Here is a 21,180-nt window from a genome sequence, read left to right on the forward strand (position 1 = left end):
CTTTCATAGTTTTTCCATTCATGATTCATCAACATTCAAAGTTGTTACTCACAGACACCTATGAGAGAGAGAAATTCATTATCTTCATGTCCATGAACCAGATTTAGTATGGTATGATATTAAGGAAAAAAAAATTTTAATTTAAATTTTTGAATAATAATATAGGTCATTACTATCGAATTTGTTGGGGGATGGTAAATGGAGAAATTACTTTATAGAAAATTACTACAGAAAATCTTCCCAAGACTATTTTTTCCATATCTTTTCCCAAAGTTGTCAGGAACAAAGTAGCAACTAAGTTACAAGATTCCTTTTTTCCTCCTTCTCTAAAACTTTCTGGCCTTCTAGCTCTTATACTTTAATCCCTGTTTCAACACTCATTACCCTAAAAAGGAATTAATCCTTTAAAAACATATGAAGATGAAGAGAGCAAACTTAAGAACTTAAGATCTTGCCTTTTTCTTGTCACACTCACTTGACAGCTGAGGAAATTAGGGTTGCAAGACATTAAATAACTACAGATAGAGACACTAAAATCTCACCATTGAGATGGAAGGGAACTCGGTTGCTGGGGGTGTAGAGAAGAAATTAAAACCTAGGTCTCCCTTTGTACAAGAGAAGGTGTCTACCAATAAGCAGAACCATGCTGGTTTTAGAGATGAAGAAGAAGGTGTAGCGAGGAATAGATTTGTAGTTATAGCCACAGCTTGACCAGTCTCTCAGTTATTCATTGCTGAGAGCTGACTATAGTTTTTAATTATCTTTTACATGTAACCTACATCCCCTGTCCTCTAGCTCCCATTATAATGGTATATCAATTTTTAATTAAATCCACAAAAATTTGTATGTTTAACTTACCTTCTGTTGTGACTGGTAAAGAAATTTCCATGCAAGCAGCTGATTGTGCTTTCCGAAATGGTGGTCTTCCAGGACCCCAGCGATTTACTTTTGAAACATCAGCACTAGACAGACGCTTTCCAGAACTGCAACTCTGAGAGGTTGGACTTGTGCAGTGTCCATTTACATGATCTGAACCAGGAGGAAGAAGGAAGCGTAAATACCGTAATTAAATCTTCATATAAAGGAATCCAAATGTGTAGATTAATAAATGAAGAGTGAAAATTCCTTTTTTTCAAACCATACACAGAGGCTAAGTCCTCCCTATTTTAAGATTTAGTCACATTTTTAGAAGTTAGCCAAAAACCTCGTAAGATTTTTATTAAACATAAGTTCAGTTTTAATATTTGACTAGTTAACATAGTTTAAAATTTTATTGTCTCCATTAAATATTTTATCATTGAATGGCAATACAAAATAGGTTAGTCAAATTTCTTTTGCATATAAGTTTAAATATATACCTATTTATATAAGTTTTGGAAGCAGCTCAGTGCTTGGAGTTTAAAATATAGAATGGAAGTTTCTTACTGTGCAGTTGAGAATGGTACTTAAGAAAAATGGGTCCTTAATCCTGCCTGGGCTCAATTCCCAATTCTACCATTTACAAGTTATACAAATTACTGAAGTCTTCCATACTTTAATTTTCTTTTCTGTAAGGTGATAATATTATCTTCTTCATGGACATTTTGCGATAGTTCATATCACATGCCAGAACACTTCTTAGTATAAGGTAAATTCTGAACAAAAATTATTATTATTACTCTTGTTCCAGACAAATAGTACTATTTATTTAGAACTCATGGGCTTAGTTTTGTTGTGACAGAGCTTAAAAACTTGGAGTAATAGCACTAAACTAGGTCTTATTTTTTTTAATGCTAATATATAATATTTGAAACATCATCTCATAGTTCTGCAATATTCAGAATACATTTTAAAATGTGCTTTGGACATTCAAAAATAATAGAGTTAAATGGAGAAGAATCGTGTTTCATGTCCATGTGGTACTAAGTGTTCACTCCATTATAGCCTTTCTGTATTATAAAATTTGGAAAGTGTCCATTTCCTGGATATCCTTGAGCTAGTACAAGGATGACAATTAGGCCTTACCATTTATATGCATTAGTGTTTTTTTTCTATTTTCAAAAAGGAGAGTTAACATTTCTCAAATATTTAAATGCCAGACACTTTATACACATTACCCATTTAATTTTTTTATTTGTTTGTTTGAGGTGGGGGCAGTGAAAATGGGAAGAGAGAGAATCTTAAGCAGGCTCCAATGCCTAGTAACTGAGATAATGACCTGAGCAGAAATCAAGAGTTGGCTGCTTAACTGACTGAGCCACCCAAGTGCCCTAACATTACCCATTTACTGTTAACAACAGCCCTACAGGGTAGATCCTTTATTATCTTGATTTTTCAGCTGAGGAAACTGAAGCTCAGAAAAAGGGTTTGGAAAATTAATAATATATAAACAGTATTCACGGAGGCAGAATTTGGATCCAGATTTTCTCACTTACTGTCTATAGACTTAAAAGCTGGGTCACAGGGCCACTTAAAATTTTTAATAAGGGGTAGTAATTTTGAAGACAAACATAGTAGGGTTTGGGAGTGGCCTGTGCAATGCGTATTGAGATCCAAGCTTTTGGGGACCAGTCCTCTTCCATATTAACACAGATTTCAGAAATTCCAGGTCTTCCAGATGGAAAGGCAGAAATATCCCTTGATTATAGCCACAGGAAAGCTGAAGTCAAGAGCTCTACCCCTCCTGCACTATCAAATGTAGTCTTATAAACAGCAAAAGCACTGAGAGCATCATTTGGCACTAACAAGGACTTAGAATGAATTAAAAAATGACAATTTTGTGTGTATAAATTGCAAAAATAAGCTGTACATATGTTAGAAAATGTTGCTCCTTCCTCAGACATGATGCCTTGGTTGGAGGACAAGTTGGTTTCTTAATTGACTTAATGTTGGTTTGCTGGATTAATTTGTTTTAGCAGGAAAGGAATTTATTAAAGGATATTGGGAAGTTTGAAATCTCAGAGATAAACTGTGAGGTGTACTCAGAAGCCTGCAGCCCAAACAATGCCCAACTACACTGGAATTAATGTTTTAGTAAAAAACCACTGTCAGTGGCTCAGCATTGATGCTTCTGGAGCTAGATGCTAGGAGCTATGCTAATGTTGGCCTGGTTCAGCAGGACATCTCTGTCATCATAATCACCAAAACTAGGTTTATGTAGCTTTTAATTTGTCTTTATTTTAATGTTTTGTGATTATCAACATTCTCTACTTTTTTGCTGACATTTTTTGAGGTTTTTAAGCTCTTATTTTTATGATATTTTTTCTGAAGATTTTTAAGCTGAAAACTTGGATGGATTGAATCCTAGTCTTTCCCTTGATGAGCTTAATTTTTATCTCCAGTTTTAATATGAGTTTTCTATAGCAAAATTTTCATAACTATGTTTTTGTTGTCAAAGCTAAAAATGCTTTGAATGAACACAGGTTTATATGCCTTGAGTTTAATTGTTAGTCACTGAAATCCGATATTTCAAAGAGCTTTATTTATCAATAATTAACCATTTGTTTTTCCGAGTTTAACTTATAATTTATTCATTTAAATGGATCTTTAAAACTAACTTTACAGTTTAGAGAAAAGAATTTCTTGGAGCGCCTGGGTGGCTCAGTCGGTTGAGCGTCCGACTTCAGCTCAGGTCATGATCTCACAGTCCGTGGGTTCGAGCCTCGCATTGGGCTTTGTGCTGACAGCTCAGAGCCTGGAGCCTTTTTCAGATTCTGTGTCTCCCTCTCTCTCTGACCCTCCCCTTTTCATGCTGTCTGTCTGTCTCTCTCTCTCTCAGACATAAAATATTAAAAAAAAAAAAAGAATTTCTAGTGAAACCATTGCCTTAGGCTTTGTCAGTGATGAATAGAATGTTTTAACTTGAAAAAACTGTTCTTAAAATTTCAGCTTAAAATTGTCACATAAAATTGTAACATTTAAAGTATACATCAAGGTGTGCCTGGGTGGCTTAGTTGGTTAAGCATAAGACTTTGGCTAAGGTCATGATCTCACAGTTCATGAATTTGAGCTCCATGTCGGGCTCTGTGCTGACAGCTCAAGAGACTAGAGCCTGGTTTGGATTCTTTGTCTCCCCCTCTCTCAGCCCCTCTCCCACTCATACTGTCTCTCTCTCTCTCAAAAATAAACATAAAAAATAATAACGTATACATGATAATGATTTGATATATGTACAAACTGGGAAAATTTATTAACACACCCATCACTTTATTCATTTACTTGTGAGAACATTTAAGTTCTCTATTAGCACATTTCCATTATACATTACTGTGTCGTCAACAGTAGTCATCATGTTTTACATTACATTCTCAGAACTTACTCATCTTATAGTTGAAAGTTTGTACCCTTTTACAAATCCTTCCCTATTTTCCCTACCTTCAGCTACTGGTTACCACTTTTTTACTCTGTTTCTATAACGTTTTTAAAAAAATATTCAACATATAAGTATAAATACCATGCAGTATTTGCCTTTGCCTGGCCTATTTCACTTCACATAATACCCTCAAGGTCCATCCATGTTGTTGCAAATGGCAGGATTTCCGTCTTTCTCATGGCTCAATAATATTCCATTGTGTATACATACCACATCTTCTTTATCCATTCATGAATTTACAGGCCCTTAGGTTGTTTCCCTCTCTTAGCTATTGTGAATAATGCTGAAATGAACATAGGAGTGCAGGCAGCTCTTCAATACCCTGTGTTTTTTTCCCGTTGGATATATACCCAGAAGTGAGATTGTTGGATTATATAGTGATTCTATTTTTAATTTTTGAGGAACCTCCTGTGTGTTAAGGGCCAGGATTGGTTTATGCAAGCCTACCTTAATGCCCTTGTTAATCTTTATCTTGAGAATTAAGATCCTGAGAATGTATAGATCCTGTCTTCTCTCTGTTATTTCCCATAAGCAGATATGTAAAAACATATTGTTTAGCATTCCAGGTCAGGGGCTCAGGGGTTGGCCAACTTGGAGTATCACCTTGATCATGCAAATGTCCAGGTGGTGGGCTCTGATCCCCTTAGAACATTTGCTCTGCAAGGAGAGGCAAAGCTACAGAGAATTGCTAGGATAAATGCTACACTATAAAAGTTTGCTGTGTTTGGTTTCCAGTAGCAGATGCTTGTTCAGTTGGGCTCCCTGTATGTAAGTGCCCCCACTAAACTTAGGTCTCAATCACTGTCTCTGGATCATTCCTTTGGTTTTGTTGGGTTCTCACCCACCACTGGCTTAAAGTCTTCAGGAATGTGACTACACACCTCCATACTGTTTTCCCTAGCACCTGCACCAATTTACATTCCTACCAACAATATTCAGGGCTCCCTTTTCTCCACACTCTTACAACACTTGTTAATTCTTTTTTATGATACCCACCATAGCAGGTATGAGGTAATACCTCATTGTGGTTTTGATTTACATTTCTCTTATGATTAGTGACATGAAGCACCTTTTCATGTAGCTGTTGGCCATTTACATGTTGTCTTTGGAAAAGTGTCTAATCAGATCCTCTGTCTATTTTTTTTTAAAGTAGGCTCTATATCCGCCATTGGACTTGGACTCACAAGCCCTACACCAAGAGTTGCAGGAGTGCCTGGGTGGCTCAACCAAGAGTTGGTTGAGCATCCACAGTCTGTTGCTTCAAGCCCCACATCAGGTACTGGGATGACAAATCAGAGCCAGGAGCCTGCTTCGAATTCTGTGTGTGTGTGTCTCTCTCTCTGCCTCTCCCTTTCTCATGCTCTGTTTGTCTGTCTCTCTCAAAAATAAATAAACAGTTAAAAAAAAAAAAGAGTTACAGCTCAGCCGGAGGTTCCTGGGAGGCCACGACTGCGTGCCTGAAGCCAGGTCCCGGGGGGCGAGGCCTTCCTCTCACCTGAGCGAGGCTGGGCTGGGCCCGGTTATTCACAGGCCTTGGTTTCCAAATCAGGAACCGTTTTAGCCAGCCTGGAGCTGCCTTTGGAGTCGCAGCTGCTTCCGCCTTCATCCCTGAGTATTTGGAGAAGAACTTCTTTGCAAGTTTAGGATGCACATAACGCCATAGATGCTGTGTTTCAGGGCTACCTCAAGAAACAAGCCAGAGTACACGAGGTGGAGAGTCCCAAATATCACTACGAGAAGGAAAATAAAATAACCAAGGTCCAAACAAGAGAGACCAAGAGATACCATTCAAAAAACACTCTCTGAAAGGATAGGCCCTGGACAGTCAAAGAGTCTTCTTGGATAGAGCAGCGCTCATAGGTACAGAGAGCATAACAAGTCTTTAAAACTAACAAGAGCCAGAAAGCTAACTAAAATGATGAAACGAAAGAGCTCTCCTCCAAAGAAACTCCAAGAAGAACAGACAGCTAATGAACTGCTCAAAACAGATAGAAGCAGCATAACTAAACAAGATTTTAGAATAATAATGGTAAAATTAATAGCTGGGCTTGAAAAAAGCATAGGGGACATCAAAGAAACTATGGCTACAGACAAGATGGAGAATAAGAATAGGCATGATGAATTAAAAAATGCGATAAATGAGATACATAATAAACTAGAGGCCTCCAATGCACGGATTGAAGAGGCAGAAAGGGGAATAAGTGATTTAGAAGACACCATTATAGAAAAACAAGAAGCTGACAAAAAAAGAGACAAACTGATCCAGGAACATGAAAGAAGAGTTCGAGAGCTCAGCGATACAGTCAAACGCAACAATATCCGTATCATAGGAATTCCAGAAGAGGAAGAGAGAGGGAAAGGTGCTGAAGGAGTCCTGGAAATAAATTATAGCAGAGAATTTCCCTGACCTGGGGAGGGAAGTAAATGTTGAAATACAAGAGGCTCAGAGGACTCCCCTTAGACGTAACTTGAATCGATCTTCTGCACGGCATATCATAGTAAAAATGGCGAATACAAGGACAAAGAGAGAATTCTGAAAGCAGCTAGGGAGAAAAGGGCCCTAACATACAAAGGGAAAACTATCAGAGTGGTGAAGACCTATCTACTGAAACTTGGCAGGCCAGAAAGGAATGGCAGGAAATCTTCAATGTGATGAACAGTAAAAATATGCAGGCAAGAATCCTCTATCCAGCAAGCCTGTCATTCAAAAGAAGGAGAGAGAAAAATCTTTCCAAATAAACAGAAATTGAAAGAATTTGTCACCACTAAGCCAGCCCTACAAGAAATCCTGAGGGGGACGCTCTGAAGGAAAGGTTGCAATGACCAAAGATACCAGAGACACCACCACGTACATGAACCCTACAAAAGATACAAAGACTCTAAGCCCACATATTTCAATAATAACACTGAATGTAAATGGGCTGAATGCTCCAATCAAAAGACATAGGGTAGCAGAATGGATAATAAAACAAAATCCATCTATATGCTGTCTACAAGAAAATCATTTTAAACTGGAAGATACCTTCAGATTAAAAGTAAGGGGATGGAGAAATATATATCATGCTACAGGAAATCAAAAGAAAGCCAGAGTAGCTATACTTGTATCAGACAAACTGGACTTTAAATTAAAGACAATCACAAGGGATGAAGAAGGGCACTACATAATAATTACAGGGTCCATCCATCAGGAAGAACTAACTATCATAAATGTCTCTGCACCGAATATGGGAGCACCTAAATATCTAAATATCTAAATATCTAAATATCTAAATCACAAATAGAAACAAGCTTGTAGATAAGAATGTGCTAATAGCAGGGGACTTTAATACACCGCTTACAGCAATGGATAGGTCAACCAGACAGAAAATCACTAAAGAAATAATGGACTTGAAAGACACATTGGACCAGATGGGTCTGACGGATATATTTAGAACTTTACATCCTGAGGTCAGGGAATTTACTTTCTTCTCAAGTGCGCATGGCACATTCTCCAAGACAGATCACATACTGGGACATAAAGCAGCCCTCAATAAATATAAAATAATTGACATCATACCATGCACACTGTCAGATCATAATGCTTTGAAACTTGAAGTCAATCACAGGAAGAAGTCTGGAAAACCTCCAAAAACATGGAGGTTAAAGAACACCCACTAAAGAATGAATGGGCCAATCAGGCAATTAGAGATGAAAGTAAAAAATATATGGAAACAAATGAAAATGAAAACACAACAATCCAAAATCTATGGGATGCAGCAAAGCAGTCCTAAGAGGAAAGTACATTGCACTCCAGGCCTATTTCAAGAGATTAGAAAAAGTGCAAGTCCAAAATCTAACAGCTCACCTAAAGGAACTAGAGGCAGAGCAACAAGAACACCCTAAACCCAGTAGAAGAAGAGAAATAGTAAAAATCAGAGCAGAAATAAACAACATAGAACCAAAGAAACAATTGAACAGATCAATGAAACCAAGAGTTGGCTTTTTGAAAAAATAAACAAAATTGGCAAACCTCTAGCTAGCCAGGCTTCTCAAAAAGAAGAGAGAGAGCACCCAAATAGACAAAATTATGAAAGAAAATGGACTTATTACAACCAACCCCTCAGAAATACAAGCAATTATCAGGGAATCCTATGAAAAATTATATACCAACAATTGGACAACTTAGAAGAAATGAACAAATTCCTAAACACAAACTCACTGCCAAAATTCACACGGGAAGAAATAGAAAATCTGAAAAGACCCATAACGAGTGAAGAAATCGAATCAGTTATCAAAAATCTCCCAACAAATAAGAGCCCTGGACCTGATGGCTTCCCTGGGGAATTCTACCAGACATTTAAAACAGAATTAATCCCAATTTTCTCAAGCTATTCCAAAAATTAGAAATCGAAGGAAAACTTCCAGACTCATTTTATGAAGCCAGCATACTCTGATTCCCAAGCCAGACAGAGATCCAGCTTAAAAAAGAGAACTACTGGCCAATATCCTTGATGAATACGGATGCAAAAATCCTCAAGAAGATACTTGCAAATCGAATCCAGCACACATAAAAAGAATCACCCACCAAGATCAAGTGGGATTCATTCCTGGGTTACTGGGCTGGTTCAACATTCGCAAATCAATCAATGTGAGACATCACATCAACAAAAGAAAAGATAAAAACCATATGATCCTGTCAATAGATGCAGAAAAAGCATTTGACAAAACACAGCATCCCTTCTTAATTAAGACTCTAGAGAAAGTCGGTATAGAAGGAACCTACTTAAACATCATAAAAGCCATTTATGAGAAGCTTCAGCTAACATCATCCTCAACGGGGAAAAACTGAGAGCTTTCCCCCTGAGATCAGGAACACGACAAGGATTCCACTCTCACCACTGCTGTTTAACATAGTTCTGGAGTCCTAGCATCAGCCATCAGACAACAAAAGGAAATCAAAGGCATCAGAATTGGCAAAGAGGAAGTCAAACTATCACTTTTTGCAGACGACATGATACTCTACATAGAAAACCCGGCAGACTCCTCCAGAAGCCTACTAGAACTGATACAAGAATTCAGCAAAGTTGCAAGGTACAAAATCAACATATAGAAATCGGTTGCATTTTTATACACTAATAATGAAGCAAAAGAAAGAGAAATCAAGAAACATCCCATTCACAATTGCACAAAAAAACCATAAAATACCTAGGAATAAACCTATCCAAGGATACAAGAGAACTGTATGATGAAAACTAGAGAACACTTATGAAGGAAATTGAAGAAGACACAAAGAAATGGAAAAACATTCCATGCTCATGTATTGTAAGAATAAATATAGTTAAAATGTCATTACTACCCAAAGCAATCTACACATTCAATGCAATCCTAATCAAAATTGCACCAGCATTCTTCTAAAAACTAGAACAAACTATCCTAAAATTTTTATGGAACCACAAAAGACCCCGAATAGCCAAAGTAATACAGAAAAATAAAACCAAAACGGGAGGCATCACCATCCCAGACTTTAGCCTCTACTACAAAGCTGTCCTCATCAAGACAGTATTCTTTTGGCACAAAAACAGACACATAGACTAATGGAATAGAATTGAAAACTCAGAGCTGAACCCAAAGGTATACAGCCAACTAATCTTTGACAAAGCAGGAAAGAATATCCAATGGAAAAAAGACAGCCTCTTTAAAAGATGGTGTTGGGAGAACTGGACAGCAACATGCAGAAGAATGAAACTAGATCATTTTCTCACACCATACACAAAAATAAACTCAAAATGGATGAAGGACCTGAATGTGAGGCAGAAAACCATCAAAACCCTAGAGGAGAAAGCAGGAAACAACCTCCTTGACCTCCACCGCAGCAACTTCTTACTTGACACATCCCCAAAAGCAAGGGAATCAAGAGCAAAAATAAACTATTGGGACCTCATCAAGATTAAAAGCTTCTGCACAGCAAAGGAAACAAACCACAAAACTAATAGGCAACCAACGGAATGGGAAAAGATAGTTGCAAATGACATATCAGATAAAAGGATAATATCCAAAATCTATAAGGAACTCACCAAACTACACAACCAAAAAACAACCCAATAAAGAAATGGGCAGAAGATATGAACAGACACTTCTCCAAAGAGGACATCCAGATGGCCAACAGACACATGAAACGATGCTCAGCATCCCTCCTCATCAGGGAAATACAAGTCAAAATCACACTGTAATACCACATCACACCAGTCAGAGTGGCTAAAATGAGCAAATCAGAGAACTCTAGATGCTGGCGAGGATGTGGAGAAACGGGCACCCTCCTACACTGTTGGTGGGAATGTAAACTGGTGCAGCCCCTCTGGAAAACAGTGTGGAGGTTCCTCAAAAAGTTAACAATAGAACACCCCTATGAGCCAGCAATAGCACTGCTAGGCATTGACCCAAGGGATACAGGAGTGCTGATGCATAGGAGCACATGTACCCCAATGTTCATAGCAGCAATCTCAACAATAGCCAAAACATGGAAAGAGCCTAAGTGTCCATCAACTGATGAATGGATCCAGAAGATGTGGTTTATCTATACCATGGAATACTGCATGGCAATGGGAAAAAATGAAATCTGGCCATGTGTAGCAACATGGATGGACCTTGAGGATGTTATGCTGAGCGAAATAAGTCGGGCAGAAAAGGACAAATATCATATGTTTGCACGTATAGGAGGATTAGGAGGAACTTAACGGAGGACCATGAGGGAGAAGAAGGGGAGAAATAGTGGGGGAAAGGGAGAGAGCCAAACCCTGAGAGACTCTTGAATGCTGAGAACAAACTGAAGACTCATGGGTGTGTGTGGGGGAGTGGGGAGATGGGCATGGAGGAGGGCACTTTTGGGGATGAGCACTGGGTGATATATGGAAACCAACTCGACAATAAACTATTTGTAAAAAAAAATAATAATAAAGAAAGAAAGAAAGAAAAATAAAAAAAATAAAAAGTCAAAAAAAAAGAGAAAAAAAAAAAAGAGTTACATGCACTACTGACTGAGCCAGGCAGGCATCCCCCTCTGCCCATTCTTTAATCTGAGCTTTTTTTTTTTTTTTTGCTATTAAATTATATGAACCCTTTATATATTTTGGATATTAATCTCTTATCAGATATATACTTTACAAATACTTGCTCCCATTCAGTAGATTGCCTTTTCATTTTGTCGATGGTTTCCTTTACTATACAGAAGGTTTTCATTTTGATGTTGTCCCACTACATCACATTTTTGCTTATTTTTGCATATATTTTCTTTGCTTTCTGTTTCAAATCCACCCCTCCCCCACCAAATGCCAAAGCAAATGTCATGTCAAGGAGCTGTCTTGAAAACAATGTCTGTTTTCTTCTAGGAGCTGTATTGTTAAAAGTCTATGTTCAAGTCTTTAATCTATTTTGAGTTGATTTTTGTATATCGTGTAAGATAGTGTTGGTTTCAATCTTTTGCATGTGGCTGTACAGTGTTACTAGCATCATTTATTGAAGAGATGATCCTTTCCCTATTATATATTCTTGGCTCCTTTGCTGTAAATTAATTGACATCCTCCATGTATGTATATATGTATTATATATTATTATATATTATATATATATAGGTTTATTTCTGGGCTATATATATATATGTGTGTGTGTGTTTATTTCTGGGCTTTGCTGTAAATTAATTGACACTCCTCTATGTATGTATATATGTATTATATATTACTATATATTATATATATATATAGCTTTATTTCTGGGCTCTCTCTATATATATTATATATATATAGGTTTATTTCTGGGCTTTCTATTCTGTTTCATTGATTTGTGTCTATTTTTATGTCGATACCAAACTGTTTTGATTGCTAAAGGTTTGTAATGTACTTTGAAATCAGAAAGTGAGATGCCTCTTTGTTCTTCCTTCTCAAGATTGCTTTGGCTATTTAGAATCGTTTGTGGTTCCATGCAAATTTTTAGGATGATTCTATTTTGGTGAAGAATATCGTTGGAATTTTAATGGAAATTGCACTGAATCTGTAAATTGCTTTTGGCATTATGGGTATTTTAACAATATTACTTCTTCCAACCCATGAGACTGAAATATCTTTCCATTTATTTGTGTCTTTAATTCTTAATGTCTTATAGTTTTTAGTACACAGATCTTTTACCTCCTTGGTTAAATTTATTCCTAAGTATTTTCTTTTTTTATACAACTGTAAATACGATTTTCTTAATTTCTCTAATAGTTTGTTGTTAGTGTATAGAAATGCAACTGAGCTATGTATATTGATTTTCTATTCTGTAACTTCGCTGAATTTATTAGTTTAAAAAACTTTTGGTGAGTCCTTATGTGTGTATATATATATGTATGTATATATGTGTATATATGTATATATGTGTGTGTGTATACATGTATATATATTCTGCAAATAGAATTTTACTTCTCCTGTTTTCGATGTCTTTTACTTATTTTTCTTGCCCTGGATAGTATTTCCAGTACTATGTTGAGTAAAAGTGGTGACAGTGGGCATTCTTGTCTTATTTCTGATCTTTGAGTAAAAGCTTTCACTTTTTCACCATTGAATATGATGTTAGCTGTGGCCTTGTCACATATGATTTTTATTATGTGAGGCACATTCCCTCTATTCCCACTTGGTTGTAATTTTTGTTATGAACAGATAGCGAGTTTTGTCAAATACTTTTCCTTAATCTATTGAGAAGATAGATTTTTATTTTTCATTTGATTAATATGATGAATTATATTGACTTGAATATTTACCACTTGATCATAAGATCCTTTTAATGTACTATTGAATTTAGCCTGCTAATATTTTATTGAGGAGTTTTACATCTATGTTCAACAGAAATGTTGGCCTATAATTTTCTTTTCTTATAGTGTCCTTGAAAAATGAGTTAGGAAGTTTTCCCTACCCTGATTTTTTTGGAAGAATTTGAGAAGGATTCTTTAATTGTTCAGTAGAACTCAGCAGTGAAGCCATCTGGTCCAAGACTTGTTTGTTGGGAAGTTTTTAGTTAGTGACTCAATCTCCTTGCTAGTAATTGGTCTGTTTATATTTTCTAGTTCTTCATAATTGTTTTGGTAGGTTGTATTTTTGCAGGAATTTATCTACTTCTAGATTCACCCATCTTTTGCCATATAATTGTAAATAGTAGTCTTTTATGATCCTTTGTGTTTCTGTGGCATCAGTTATAATGTTTCTTCTTTCACTCGTGATTTTCAGTCTTGGTGAATCTGGCTAAAGCTTTGTCTATTTTGTTTATCTTTTTAAAACAACCAGCTCTTAGTTTCCTTGATCTTGTGTGTGTGTGTGTGTGTGTGTGTGTGTGTGTGTGTGTGTTGTTAGTCTGTATTTCATTTATTTCTGCCCTGATCTTAATTTCCTTCCACCAATTTTGTGTTTCATTTGTCCTTTTTCTAGTTCTTTGAGGTATAAAGGTAGGGTGTTTGTTTGAGATCTTCTTTGTTTCTTGAGGAGCTAAGATGGCAGTATAGGAGGACCCCAGGCTTGTCTCATCACTCAAACAGAGCTAGATAACTATCAAATCATTCTGAATACTGAAGAAATTGGCCCGAGAACTGATAGAACAAACTGCACAGCTAGAGGGAGAGAATAGGCCACTTTTGAGGAAGGTAGGAAGTACAGAGACCAGGTTTGGGGGAGAAATAGAACATGGGTGCTGAGGAAAGGAAGGAGTCCTGGTTGCAGAGAAAGCCAAGAGAGAGTGGAGTGCACAGGAATAAGTAGGAGGAGAACACTTTCCCAAAGCCATTGGCTTGAAGACGAATGGGGCTGAATTTTGTGAGATTTTGCAACCAGGGGGCTGAAAGACTGGAGTTTTAGAGGTCTATGGGCCTGGCTGGGATAGAGACCTGAGGATGCTGCCCTATTCCTGGAGCAAAAGAAGGCAAAGAACTCCAGGGCAGATTGCATGATGTGAGGATCACCTAAGGAGCACAGGGAGAGCCTGTTCCTTCCCTGTGGAGCACATTTGTGAAAGGTGGTATTGCCTCTTCAGGAGTAAAAGAACCAGCCAGCCCCATTTCCTCCTCCTGCCCCTTAGCATAGGTGCAGAGACACCTGCTAAAGGCCACTAATCAGGACACTGGTTGTTTAGCCTGTGAAACAGGAAACCATCAAAATCCTAGAGAACACAGGTAGTAACCCCTTTGATATCAGCCACAGCAACCTCTTACTAGATATGTCTCCTGAGGCAAGGGAAACAAAAACAAAAATAAATTACTGGGACTTCATCAAGATAAAAAGCTTCTACTCAGTGAAGAAAACGTTCAACTAAACTGGAAGACAACATTTGGAATGAGAGAACCTATTTGCAAATGATCTATCTGATAAAGGGTTAATACCCAAAATCTATAAAAAATTTATCAAACTCAACAACCAAAAAATAAATAATACAGTTAAAAACTGGGCAGGAGACATGAATAAGATATTTTTCCAAAGAAGACATCGAGATGGCTAACAGACATATGAAAAGATGGCTCAACATCACTCATTATGAGGAAAATACAAATCAAAACTACAATGAGATATCATCTCACACCTGTCAAATGACTAAAATTAACAACACAGGAAACAGATGGAAAGGATGTGAAGAAATGTGAACTCTCTTCCACTGTGAGAATACAAACTGGTGCAGCCTCTCTGGACAGCAGAATGGAGGTACCCCAAAAAGTTAAAAATAGAACTACTCTACTATTCATGGGGCGCCTGGGTGGCTCAGTCTGTTAAGCGTCCAACTTCAGCTCAGGTCATGATCTCACAGTTCGTGAGTTCGAGTCCCACATCGGGCTCTGTGCTGACAGCTAGCTCAGGGCCTGGAGGCTGTTTCAGATTCTGTATCTCCCTCTCTCTCTGACCCTCCCCAGCTCATGCTGTCTGTCTGTCTGTCTGTCTCTCTCTCTCCCTCAGAAATAAATAAAATATTTAAAAAAAAAAGACCTACTCTACTATTCAGCAATTGCACTATTAGGTATTTATTCAAAGGATACAAAAATACTAATTGGAAGGGATACATATTCCCTGATGTTTAAGGCAGCATTGTTGACAATAGCCAAATTACGGAAAGAGTCCAAATGTCCAGTCCTCTGAATGATGAATGGATGAGAGGAGGTGGTATGGATAGGGTGCCTGGGTGGCTAAGTCAGTTAAGCATCTAACTTTGGCTGAAGTCAAGATCTTGTGGTTCATGAGTTCGAGCCCCACGTTGGGCTCTGTGCTAACAGCTCAGAGCCTGGAGTCTGCTTCAGTTTGTGTCTCCCTCTCTCTCTGCCCCTCCCTGGATCATGCTCTGACTCTCTCTTTCAAAAATAAATAAACATTAAAAATTTAAGAAAAAAAGAAGAGACGGTATGTACATATATATAATGGAGTATCACTCAGCCATTGAGAGAATGAAATCTTGCCATTTTCAATAACATGGATGGAGCAAGAGTGTATTATGCTAAATGAAATAAGTCAGAGAAAGACAAATACCATATGATTTCATTCATATGTGTAATTTAAGAAACAAAACAGATGAACTTGGGGGGTGGGAAAGAGAGACAAACCAGAAAATGAACTCTTAACTAAAGAGAACAAACAGAGGGTTATGGAAGGAGAGATGGGGAGGGGTTGGGTTAAAAGGGTGATGGGTATTAAGGAGGGCACTTGTGAGGAGTGAATACTGGGTGTTGTCTGTAAGTGATGAATCACTAGATTCTACATCTGAAACTAATGTTACACTGTATGTTAACTGGAATTCAAATAAAAACTTGAAGAAAAAAATTAAAAAATATTCTTTCTCAGGAGGAGTTACGATGGTAGAGAAGTAGAGAGACCCTGGGCTTTCCCTGTGTCTCAAACATAGGTCAGGTCAGGTTAGGTTACTTGGAACACCCAGGAAATAGATTTGTGGAGTGTCATAAGGATCTTCACAGTTGGAGGGAGACAGCTTGGCAGGGTGCAGGTGCATGGGTATGAACTGGGGGAGAGAAAAACAGCAGAGCTGCAGAGGGGAGGGAACTCCTTCTGTTGAGAGACAAAAGGGAAAGAAAGTGAGAGGGGTTGAAAAAGTGTGGCATCAAGTTAGAACAAGAGGAAAACCTCTCTGGACCATAGACTGGGGAGTGAGAAGCACAGAGTGTCCTAGCTCTCCTTTGCAAACAGCTTTTGGAGCTCAATCTCTGAGGTCTTGCAAGTGTGTGACTTTCTCCAGAGTGGAGGGATGCACGTTCCTAGGGAGGAGGGAGCTGGCCATGATGTACATAGCATGGTGTAGGTGTCTCCAGGTGCACTGAAAGAGAACAATCCCTGTCCTGGAGTACTTTTGGAAGAGGGTTTATTGCCTCTTCAAGAACAAAAGACCCTCAGGTGCCAGCCAAAGGCCTTTAATCAGCAGGGTGGAGAGGCATTACTCTGGAGGAGGGAAGTGGACCCATGCCAAGCCAGGTCCTTTAAGATGTTGGGTTTTGAATCCCAGCCATGCGCCAAGGAGAAGGTGCAGGAGGTTGTGGTGCAGAGCAAGATGACTGCCCTTGCTATTCTATAAGGGATGCCAGAACAGTGGAGGTTGGTCCAGTAGTGAGATACTAGGATACCACTATTTTCCCTGCCCAACACCAACACAGTGGGACTTCAGAGAGCGACACAACAGCCCCCAGTAGAAGGGAGACCTGCTTACACCAAACCATGACCCTCCTTGCCTGGCAACTGTTGATTTATTGGGGCAAGACTGACTCTGAGTCCTGGGCCAGATGACTTCCCAGAGGAATTCTATTAGATATTTAAAGAGTTAATACCTCTGCTTCTCAAACTGTTCCAAAAAATAAAAATGGTAGGTAAGCTTCCAAACTCATCCTACAAAGCCAGCATTACCTTGACTCTAAAACCAAACAAAGACCCCACAAAAAAAGAGAATTACAGGCCAGTATCCCTAATGAACCTGGATGCAAAAATTCTCAACAAGATATTAGCAAATTGAATTCAACTGTACACTAAAAGCATTATTCACCACAATCAAGTGGGATTTATTCCTGGGCTGCAGGTATGGTTCAATATTTGCAAATCAATCAATGTGATACACCACATTAATAAAAGAAAGGATTAGAACTATATGATCCTTTCAATAGACACAGAAAAAGCATTTGACAAAATACAGCATCCTTTTTTGATAAAAACCCTCAAGAAAGTTGGGATAGAAGGAACATAACTCAACATCATAAAAGCCATATATGAAAGGCCTAAGGTAATATCACCCTCAAAACGGAAAAACTTAGGGCTTTCACCCTAAGGTCAGGAACATGACAGGGATGTCCACTCTCACCACTGTTGTTCAACAAGTACAGGAAGTCCTAGCCTCAGAAGTCAGATAACAAAAAGAAAAAAAAGGCATAAAAATTGGCAAAGAAGTCAAACTTTCACTCTTTGCCAATGACATTCTATGTGGAAAACCTGAAAGAGTCCATCAAAAAGTGCAAGAACTGATAAGTGAATTCAGGAAAGTTGCAGGATATAAAATCAATGGACAGAAATCAGTTGTATTTCTATACACCAATAATGAAGCAGCAGAAAAAGAAATCAAGGAATAGATACCATTTACAATCGCACCAAAAACCATAAGATACCTAGGAATAAACCTCACCAATCTGTATGCTGAAAACTATAGAAAGCTTATAAAAGAAATTGAACAAGACCCAAAGAAATGGAAAAACGTTCTATGTTCATGGATTAGAAGAACAAATATAGTTAAAATGTCAATACTACTCAAAACAATCTACACATTCAGTGCAATCCCTATCAAAATAACACCAGCATTCTTCCCACAGCTAGAACAAACAATACTGAAATTTGTATGAGAAGATCCCAAATAGCCAAAGTAAGGCTTGAAAAAGAAAAGCAAAGCTCAAGGCATCATAATTCCAGACTTCAAGTTGTATTACAAAGCTATAATCCTCAAGACTGTGTTATACTGGCACAGAAACAGACACATAGATCAATGGAATAGAATAGAGTATGCAGAGCTGGACCCACAAATATATGGCCAATTAATCTTCAACAAAGCAGAAAAGAATATCCAGTGAAAGATAGACAGTCTCTTCAGCAAATGGTGCTGAGAAATCTGGACAGAGACATGCAGAAGAATGAAGCTTGGGCTAAGAATACCAAACACAAAAATAAATTCAAAATGGATGAAAGACCTAAATGTAAGACAGGAAATCATCAAAATCCTAGAGGAGAAAACAAGTAGTAATCTCTTTGACCTTGGCTACAGCAACTTCTTACTAAACATGTCTCTGGAGTCTAGGGAAATAAAAGCAAAAAATGACCTCACCAAGATAAAAACTTCTGCATGGTGAAGTAAACAATAATAAAACTAAAAGGCAACCGATGGAATGGGAGAAGATATTTGCAAATGAAATATCAGATGTTAGTACCCAAAATCTATATAAAATTTATTAAACCTAACACCAAAAAACAATTCAGAGAAGAAATGGGCAGAGGCATGAATAGATACTTTCCAAAGAAGACATACAGATGGCTAACAGACTCATGAAAAGATGCTCAATATTACTCATCAACAGGAAAATACAAATCAAAACCACAATGAGATACCACCTCACACCTGTCAGAATGGCTAAACTCAACAACTCAGGACACAATAGATGTTGACAAGGATGCAGGATGCACAGAAAGAGTAACACTTTTGTACTGGGAATGAAACTGGTGCAGTCACTCTGGAAAAAAACTATGGAGATTCCTCAAAATACTAAAAATAGAACTACCCTATGACCCTACAATGTCACTACTAGGTATTTTTCCAAAGGATACAAAAATGCTAAAGGTCCACATCTACCCCAATGTTTATAGCAGTGCTATTAACAATAGCCAAATTGTGGAAAGAGTCCAAATGTCCATCAACTGATGAATGGATAAAGAGGTGGTATATGTATATATATGTACATACATATATGGATAATCTATATCCATATATAATAATATAATAGGGATATTATAATGTACATATTATATGGATATATTATATATGATACATATAAATATACATACATATATGGATAATCTTATGGATAAGCTACCTATTGATGCAAATGGGATATTTAAGTCTACTAATTGTGCTATTTCTCCCTTTAGATGTGTTAATAAGTACTTTTTATATTTAAGTGCTTTCTACATTGAGTCCATATCTATTTAGAAATGTTATATCTTCTTGTTGGATTGAACTCTTTATACAATACAATGAATTTTCTGTCTCTTGTGACTATTTTTGACTTAAAATCTATTTTACCTATTATAAGTATGGCTATCTTGGCTTTCTTTTGTTTACCATTTGCATGGAATATCTTTTTCCACCCTTCACTTTTAGTCTAACTTGTTCTTAAAATTAAAGTGAGTCTCCATGATTACCCCTTGTTGTTTTTTGTTGAATCCATTCAGTGACTCTGGCTTTTTATTGGAAAATTTAGTCTATGTACATTTAAAGTAACTATTGATAGGTGTAGACTCATTGCCTTTTTGTTGTTTTTATACTTGCTTTGTTCCTTCTCTTTTTTTGTGATTTGTTGCTTTTCTTATGGTATATTTAGATTTCTTTCTCTTATATGTATTCATTTTAGGTCTTTGCTTTGTGGTTACCATGAATCTTCTATAAAATGTTATTTTTTTAAGTTGCTTAAAACTTGTATTCCTTTTGAACATAAAATATTGTATTAGTTTTAGGTGCACAAACAGATTTATAATGGTCTATTTTAAGTTGACAATAACTAGTTCAAATGCATTCTAAAGCTCTACATTTTACTCTCCTTACCCACACTTTGTATTTGATGTCATAGTTTACTTCTTATTTTGTATCTATTAACAAATTATTGTTGTTACAGTTTTACAACTTTTGTGTTTTAGCTTTCATACTAGATGTATAAGTGATTTATTCACCTCCATTACATTTGATTATTCTGAATTTTACTATACATTTATCTTTACCAGTGAGATTTATACTTTCATGAGTTTTCCTGTCACTAGCACTGTTTTGTTTCAAGTCCCTTTCACAATTTTGGAAAGATGAATATAGTGGTGATAAACTCCTCTAGCTTTTGCTGTCTGGAAAACTCTTTATTTCTACTTCAATTCTGAAGGATAATTTTCCCGTGTCGAATATTCTTAGTTGGCAGGTTTTTTTTTTCTTTCAGCACTTTGAATATAGCATTTCACTCCATTCTGGTCTGCAGATTTTCTGTTGAAACTCTGCCAGTTGTCTTATGGGGATTTCCTCATATGTAAATTGTTTTTCTATTGTTTTTAAGATTCTTCCTTGCCTTTGACAATCATGTGTCTTGGTATTGGTCTCTTTAGATTTATCTTAATTTCACAGTTTCTAGTTTTCCGGGATGTGGATGTCTTTATCATTTCCCAGATTAGAGAATTTCTCAGACATTATTTCTTCAAATAAAAATTTTTCCTTTCTCTCACTCTTCTCCTTCTCAGATCCTTATAATGTGAATATTTTCTACTGATGTTGTCTCATTAGTACCTTAAGTTATCTTGACTTGTTCATTTTTTTCCTTCTTCTCTTATTGGATGAAATCTGCTTTGCCTTCAAATCCACTGATCCTTCCTTCCACATCAGTCTGTTGTTGAGCCTCTCTATGAAGTTTTCCTGTGCAGTTATTGTATTCTTCAGGTCTGTGATTTCTGTTTGCTACTTTCTCATGTATTTTGTTTCTTTGTTTAAATTCTCATTTTGTTCATGCATTGCTTTCCTGACCTTGGTGAGTATCTTTTTTACCATTATTTTGAACTCTATCAGGTAAG

At 37.1% G+C, this 21,180-nt stretch overlaps 1 protein-coding gene across 1 annotated transcript in view; it reads right to left on the minus strand.

Moving 5' to 3' along the window:
* The window catches only part of STXBP5L (syntaxin binding protein 5 like), a 360,126-nt gene that overhangs the window by 20,892 nt on the left and 318,054 nt on the right, over positions 1–21,180 (minus strand). The window contains exon 22 of the mRNA XM_039248873.1: positions 859–1,029. Coding sequence (XP_039104804.1) covers positions 859–1,029 — 171 coding nt within the window. The remainder of the gene's footprint in view (positions 1–858; positions 1,030–21,180) is intronic.

Source organism: Hyaena hyaena, unplaced genomic scaffold (assembly GCF_003009895.1).
Source record: "Hyaena hyaena isolate Hyena2069 unplaced genomic scaffold, ASM300989v1 scaffold_321, whole genome shotgun sequence".
Lineage (NCBI taxonomy): Eukaryota > Metazoa > Chordata > Mammalia > Carnivora > Hyaenidae > Hyaena > Hyaena hyaena.